The 7,502-nt window shown below is 38.7% G+C and overlaps 2 protein-coding genes across 3 annotated transcripts; one reads left to right on the top strand and one right to left on the bottom strand.

Moving 5' to 3' along the window:
- Positions 1-3,975: 3,975 nt before the first annotated feature.
- Positions 3,976-6,500, top strand: LOC148739864 (uncharacterized). 2 transcript variants are annotated; one of them, XM_088749854.1, is made up of 3 exons: positions 3,976-4,204; positions 4,498-4,586; positions 4,751-6,500. In XM_088749854.1, the coding sequence occupies exons 1-3, from the start codon at positions 4,052-4,054 to the stop codon at positions 5,181-5,183; spliced, it is 675 nt and encodes a 224-aa protein (XP_088605980.1). In that variant the 5' UTR covers positions 3,976-4,051; the 3' UTR covers positions 5,184-6,500. The 2 variants fall into 2 exon arrangements, with proteins under 2 accessions (XP_088605980.1, XP_088605979.1); XM_088749853.1 differs by having other exon boundaries at positions 4,495-4,586.
- Positions 4,612-7,493, bottom strand: LOC148739863 (uncharacterized). Its single transcript, XM_088749852.1, has 7 exons — positions 7,360-7,493; positions 7,179-7,258; positions 6,907-7,079; positions 6,529-6,827; positions 6,272-6,349; positions 5,984-6,134; positions 4,612-5,849 (listed from the first exon to the last, which is right to left on the bottom strand). The coding sequence occupies exons 1-7, from the start codon at positions 7,381-7,383 to the stop codon at positions 5,470-5,472; spliced, it is 1,185 nt and encodes a 394-aa protein (XP_088605978.1). The 5' UTR covers positions 7,384-7,493; the 3' UTR covers positions 4,612-5,469.
- Between the last annotated feature and the right edge of the window lie 9 nt (positions 7,494-7,502).

Genomic DNA, 7,502 nt, shown 5'->3' with positions numbered 1-7,502 from the left:
TTCATGACCCAGTTTTTTACCAGTATTTTTCTGGGCGTGCCGTTGTCAACAGAAGTTCCCTTTCCCCTTGCTAAATCACCCTAATAACCTCTCAACAAGCTTTTTAACTGAGTTTTAGTCCAATTTAAGCTGACTCTGTACCAAGATACGGCGTCAGAATCTTGACAAATATGATGTCACAAGCCAATAGCAGTAGCAGCACATCGGTTCCAAGCCCTAAACACCGCAGCAATATTCACTTCACATCTAATGCTTCAGTTTATCCGAGGCTAGATCTGGGTAAAGAACTAGCAAAGAATTGCAAATAAGAGCTTAAAAAACTCTTAATTTACAATGGAAGCTGGACGACTATCGATTGCCATTACATGTATCAGGCCAGAAGCCCTCAATATCCACTGTGGTTTAACCTTTGACTCTAATGAAGAGAAAAGTAAGACCGATAAAGTCTTGGAGTTTTGAAATAGTTAATGCTTGGCTGGCAGGACGAACTCAATTTACGAGGGCTAGAAAAATTTCATAATAGAGCAAGGCCGTTGTTGAGCAAAACACATCAAGCTAATTAGGGAGAAGTTCGAATTCAATGGAAGGGAGGCGCCATTTACTGGACATGTGATGACGAAGAAGCAAAGGAAAGGCAAATCCAAGGAAAGCTGACGCAATAGTCAAGACGGGGCGGCCTGCAGATGTGCCAGCAGTGCAGAGATTTATAAGGCAAGTAAAGTACCTATCTAAATTCCTACAAAACTTTTCAGATGTGAGAGCCAATACTCCGCCTGATACACAAAAATGGCGAGTAAATCTGGATCCATTAGCAGAAAGATGCCTTCAAAAAGATCAAAGACGCGGTTTCCAGAGAGCCAGCACCTCAGCTAGAGTGACCTCACAGAGGGTCAAGGAGATGTGTCCATGATGAGCTTGGCTTTTTAGTGATTCAGTATGGTCAACCAATGACATTTGAATTGCAAATAGGGCGCTCACGTTGATATTAAGGAAGCACTCGCAGATCGAAAAGGAATTTAGGCTCCAGTCTTTGGCACAGAGCATAACAACAAATATGTAGACTGATCAAAAACCCTGGTCTCCATTTTGCAGAAGATCTCAGCATCAGCACCCAAGAGGCTCCAGAAACTCTTGTCGTGACTTCAGCGGTGTGGTTGCAGGCCTGGGATATGTTGCCGGCCGACACTCTCTCAAGAGCTTGCCACCCACGTTTTTCCCTTTTTTCAGACCAACAACTTAAGGAAAACCAGGGAGAGAGAGACGAATTGTGACCCAGCCCCACAGAAATTGGAGAAAACAATCCTGGAACACTTCCCAGATGCAAAAGAAGTTCGCGTAATGGCCATCCATCCGAGATTTTCCAGGCAGGCTTCAAGCGGCCCCATTAGCAGAGGATGAAACAATTCCTAAATAGCTAGAAAAACCCACATTGGCAGCTCCAAGTAAGGCGAAGATTCAATCCGTAACACCTTACAAGCTCCAAGCAATAGAGTCCAGGGCCACGAGATCTAAACGGTTCTCAAAGCCACCAAGTTACTTGATGAACTTAGCATAAAAATGATCCAATGGCTAACTGTAGACTGTCCAAATTTTAAAGAAACAAACATTGAACTCATACAACTTGATTTACTCTTCAGAAACGTTCTCCCGCTCTACAGTGTAATACCGTGGTATAGTTTAGCGTTCCAGTGCCCTTACAATGGAGCATGTTCTGCTATATCCTCCAAAATTTTTTTGCAGCGTACAAGATTAAACGGTTACAGAATGCCTATCATCAAAACTTTAATTTTGAGAAACGAACTTTTGACGCTTCTTGTCATGGTAAAAACAGTGCTTTGAGAGGCCTTTTTATGATGAACTCAATGCGAAATACTATTACCATTTTACAATGTCAATTTCCCTTAAAATCCTCGCATTTATGTTTTCTCCAGAAATATACGAGTTTACAATATTAAAGAAAGTTTTATCAGCACCTATTAGAAAGCGGCTCTCACTAAAACAGATATTTCGATGTAAATAACAGGGCTGCGATCTATTGGTGTTCGGAGGCCTGCTGAAGTGACAAACATTTGGCTTCGGGTGATTGAAAAATATTTTTCGATCTCCCTATACTTACATTCTCAAGTTCTGTTGATCTACAAGAGTCCACATACGCTATTTAATCTTTTGTCTTCGGCTTATTTTTCCGCGATCCATAACTTTACAGAGAAAAAAAGTGTTTTTTAAGGTTAATTCTCAGACACTCTACTGGCTTTCCTGTTATTGATATGGGAACAATAATCGATTTTGTGGGGCAAGAAGAGCGAAAATGCTACCCAAGAGAAGACAAAGAGTGCGCACGCGAGACAACAGTAAAGAGTGTGCCTCTCTACGCTCGTCAGATATCAGTTAATGATGAATCGAGTTTTAATGAAACTATTTTTGTCTGAGATAATTGATGTGAGGTGTAGGATAAAATAAAAGCACTCTTTTTTCAGCTCAGTTAAGTTCTATTATTTGTGGAGTTGTTTCAAATGTCCCAAAAGATTTCTCGCCTTTCAAGACTCTGTTCTGGATAAAGGTACTTATGTTGGAGCTACTGTAAGCTGCAGCTACAGTTGTTCCTCAGCGGTACCATTGATACAGTCATTGCTCACGTAAAACATTACCAGCTTTAGAGTTCAAGTAGGAACTCTTTCCAGTGGAAAGAAACGGAAAGAAACATCATTTGGGGCACTTTATTTTCTGCTCTGAATTTGGGAAATTGACCTTTATCATAGAGAGGGAATCCCAACGAATTAATCGAAGAAACTTATTCGCAGCCCCCAGTTAAAACAAACTCGCGGCTGAAGTGGGCCAGTTTGATTAACTATTGCTTATAAATAGATAAACAAATAAATAAAAATCATAGATCAATTCTGAATACACCTCCAAGCCTCAGCTTAAAATAAACCTTAGCCTGCACTATTGGCTATTAAAAAGAGGGGAAAAAAAGAGGGATTATATTAGTGCGAAGGGTGATTATTAATACTAATAATTCCGCTTCGAGTTAGCTTCACTCTTGCCCTTCCTTTTTGCACTCTGCCCACTGAGGTTAAGTTGGCCTAATATTAAAATTTTTAATAATAACACAAAGTATGGGGCAAAACTGGATGAAGATCGATAGGCTAGCGAAGTTAGACTATACTTGAATGACAAAGTTTATAAAGCTTCACTGTTCTTGTTTTAGTTAGTAAAAATTACCACGTTAACACATACAAGTCTCCCATCATTTATACGCTTTTACTTGATGAATGCCTTGTTTTCTTTTTTTCCTGTTGTAGGCATCTGAATGACAACTATCTCAAGGAATTGCCTCTTAGAATTTTTACAAACGTAACTGATATGTATTTTCTGTGAGTAGTGAAGTTGTTGTATTCATTAAAAGTTCATGTGAGATGACGACAAAAGCGCACAAAGAAATTTTTAAAATAAAGCTGTAGATCAAATCTGTGTCTAACAATCTATAAGTATTATACGGGATTCGAACCACTGACCTCTGCGATACTAGTGCAGCGCTCTACCAATTGAGCTAACAAGCCAACTGGGAGCAGGCCATCAAATTAATTCGATATAAACCCGTAGATGATAAATCGAACAACAACAAACATATGAAACATATGAGTGAACTGCGGTTATGAGACGTATATAAGAACGATCCTTCGCAGTAAAGCACTATTTGAGCAATAGTGGAAATCAGACCTGAAAAAAATTTCAGGCCTGTACGGGATTCGAACCACTGACCTCTGCGATACTAGTGCAGCGCTCTACCAATTGAGCTAACAAGCCAACTGGGAGCAGGCCATCAAATTAATTCGATATAAACCCGTAGATGATAAATCGAACAACAACAAACATATGAAACATATGAGTGAACTGCGGTTATGAGACGTCTCATAACCGCAGTTCACTCATATGTTTCATATGTTTGTTGTTGTTCGATTTATCATCTACGGGTTCATGGCCAGAAATCGCGGACATTTGAGCCCGCGCAGCGGCATGCGGCTTTCTTTATGATAGCTGAGAAACCAATATGGCGGCCAAAAAGCGTGCTATCCCCGAAGTGGATTATTCCCAGCTTCATTCTCTTTCGTCAGTCGTTTTGTACGACACAGCCAGAAAAAAAATTAAAAGAGGGAAACTGTACGAGGTGGAAAGAATCATCGAGAGGCGAAAGACAAAATATGTAAGATTTTCTGGCTTTGTGCTTGCAGGTGGTTGACTTTTAAAGTGTGACGATCATCCCAGTTGTGGATGTCAATGACAGTCAGTTGTTCATTTCACTGTTAGAATATGTATGTCGTATAAATAAATGTTGATTTATTGTTTTTTCCTGTTTCATATCTGCCAAACGGAAGAAATCTTTCGTTTTCGATTGCGTGAATTCTTATCATCGTTTAACATTATCTGATATACAAAAAATGTGTAATTTGGGGGCCCCGGGAAATTACTTTTAAAATAATGTTTCATGCATAGCAGGACTACGAATACTTAATAAAATGGAGAGGTTGGCCGCTGCAAGACTCTACGTGGGAGCCATCAGAAAACCTACCTGAGGCTTTAATTAGGTGAGATGACATGTTACAAGCTATGTTGTTTATTTGAATTCCTTTTATTATGTCAGAAGGCATTTGATAAAGGTAACAGCTTTTGAATGAAGCTTTAGAAGAAGGTTAAGGCTAGATAGGCCATTGTATTCATTATTTTGTCAATTTCTTTGTTAATTACATAGAGGCTATGAAAAACCACCCAAACCAAGCGAGGAGAGGCTGCAAGATGCTGGTTTCCACTTTGCAACAGCAGTCCTTTCTGCTTTGAAAAGTTCCTCCGTGGCTCCATTTTATGTGAACATGGAGCTAGATGTGTGGAGATACCTTTCACACAAGAAGGGAGTTGCTTGTGAACACCGAGGTCATGTTTTGTATTCCAAGCATGACTTCTCCAGGTTTACCACATTACCCGAGCACTGGTGGTACTACCTGGATGTGCATGGGGAAGGAAAGGCAGTGGACTTTCCAATAAAGATAAAACCTCTTTTAACTTGGTCCCCTGTTCACTACGTCAGAAAAGCAGGCAAGCTTGCCAAGGCTTCCCAGTTCCCAATGGAAAAACTTTGTGTGTCAATGGTGAAATATGCTTGTGACATTAACAACTTAAATTTTTAAAACTGCAGTGAACTGTTTTGGTTCTCCCCTTAAAATATTGGGGCTTGAAAATTTAATATTTGAATATTTACCCTTAATAACCTTATGGAAAGGTAAAATGTAATGTTTTAAGGAGTGAATAGAATAAGGCCCCAAGTGACTCCTGATCTAACATAGAATTTTCCTCTTGATTTCCCAGTATATACAAAGCACATTGAAAGGATTACAATACATTTGTTTGTGAAACATATCTTAGGGCCTTATTCCATGCATCATTTTTGTTTTGTTTTTTATAACACTACTGAATTTAATGATCTTTTTCAACTGATGCAGATTGCAAAGCTGCTCTATATATTCCCTGTAATCTCTTTATATTTCTTGCCCGTGTCGTTATTCCTAAGTCCTTAAGTTTAGATTTAATCATTTCAGGGCTCAGGCTATCAATTTCTTCCACACTGTTTTGTTGACTTTTTTCATCATGGCTCAAACGGGGACGCTTTGCACGATTCTCAGTTATGCCTCCTGACCAGTAATCTTTGGCTGCCTTTTTGTACAGGCGTGGGCTTCTTTTAAAGTCCCTTAGCATCTCAAGCCACTTCCCAACTATGAGGACATCTTTGGCAGCATCCCACTTATTTGACTTCTGCAAATGGATCCTTCGACAGTCATCATTTAGCTTCTCAACCCCTAGAATGTATTGTTAATTATTATTGTTTTGCAAATAAAAAAAGATTAGTGTCTAGACTAGAATCACCTGATATAATGCTATTTGCTTGACAATGAGTTAAAGGTCATGTTTTTTAACCAGTTCAATTGTATACCTTGTCCAGAGAATTTTTTCATTCCTTTGTGTTTTTTCATGAAGTGTGGAACATGGTAAACCATACAGTGGATATAGGGTGTTACTTCAGAACAGCCATACCCCTCCAACTTCCCACCGAGGGATTTAAAAAGAGTTACCCAAGCAGTGACCTATAAAATTAAACAGAAAATGATATTACTATAGTTATTGTACAACCATGAGTCAATATTATTATGGGCAGCTGATGCCTTATGCCATAAAAGGTGTATTGATTTGTAAGTGACATCATAATAATATATAAATGTACCTTGGCAAAATAGTTCTCAATGTCTTCATCTGTGGGGTCCTTTTTCAGAAGATCTCTTGTGTAGATGTCATTGAAGTCCTAGGTAAATAAAATGTTTTGCATTATCATTTAAAGGTGATAATTACTGGTATATAGTTTAACTCTTGGTTGGCCAACTGATCAAATTTTTAATTTTATTGTAATGTTTAATTTATTATCTTTCTTTATTAAAAATATTTACATTCTTAAACATTACACCTGATGTAAATAAGAAGTACCTTCCAAATTTTAATCACTGTGCTACTTGTAGTTGGGCCAATGATACCATCCAGCTTGGCTGGGAGCTTTTCCAGTAACAACTTTTTATCTGTGCCCATCAGGCTAGTGAAATCGTGTGTGCCACTTCCACTTCCATCGGCATTCTTTTTTTCCCACACGCTAAAGGAGACACCACAGCTACAAATGGCTTTTACAAGGCTGTTAAGGTGAGTTGCTGTTCGGTTACGAGGGGCTTTATGTAGGTTATCTTTTTTGTCCCTGCTAATTGCCTCTGTCACAAGATTCTTTGTTAGCTTGTCTGTTTAATAACAAAAGCAAGCCATTTCTTGCTGCTTAGTTGAATGAGTCAGTATTCAGTATAGTTAGTAATATCTTACCAGTAACCCTCAGCATCAAATGCAGCTCATCAAGCACCACATTCTCTAAAGGGATTTCTAGCAAAGGTGGGTGCTCACAGGAATACTGTTGCTTTAGAGCACATCTCTTCATGTCATCTAATGTTCTTTTTGATTCCTTCCAGTAGTAGTTCATGGGCTTGGTCATGTCAGACCTAAAATGTGAGATACATGTATGGAAGACTGAGTTATGTTGTCTGAGTTATTTTAAATTATTGTTGAAAGAATATATTACCTTGATATGCACTTCTTACCTTAAGGTCTTGTGAATTGTGCACCAGACACAAGCATAACCTGAAGTTGCTCCCTTCATTCCCATTATAAGTAAAAGAAACTAGACAAATAAAATACATTGATTAGGAGTCAACAATAAACAGGTTTTTCCCCTGCCCCCACTAAAATAATAATAATAAAAGGAACATTCATTTCAGGTACCTTATAGTCACCTCCAAGGTACATTTCAACTGGCACATCTTTTCCATCCACTTCTACTACTCCCTCTTTCACAATCCTGTTCACATCAGCAAAGAGCCTGGCACATGATGTTTGCAAAAGTTCATAGGATTCTTTTCCCTTTA

This window comes from Stylophora pistillata, chromosome 2 (genome assembly GCF_964205215.1).
Source record: "Stylophora pistillata chromosome 2, jaStyPist1.2, whole genome shotgun sequence".
Classification (NCBI taxonomy): Eukaryota; Metazoa; Cnidaria; class Anthozoa; order Scleractinia; family Pocilloporidae; genus Stylophora; species Stylophora pistillata.
The sequence above is the reverse complement of the archived record's forward strand: the minus strand, read 5'-3'. Positions and strand labels throughout refer to the sequence as shown.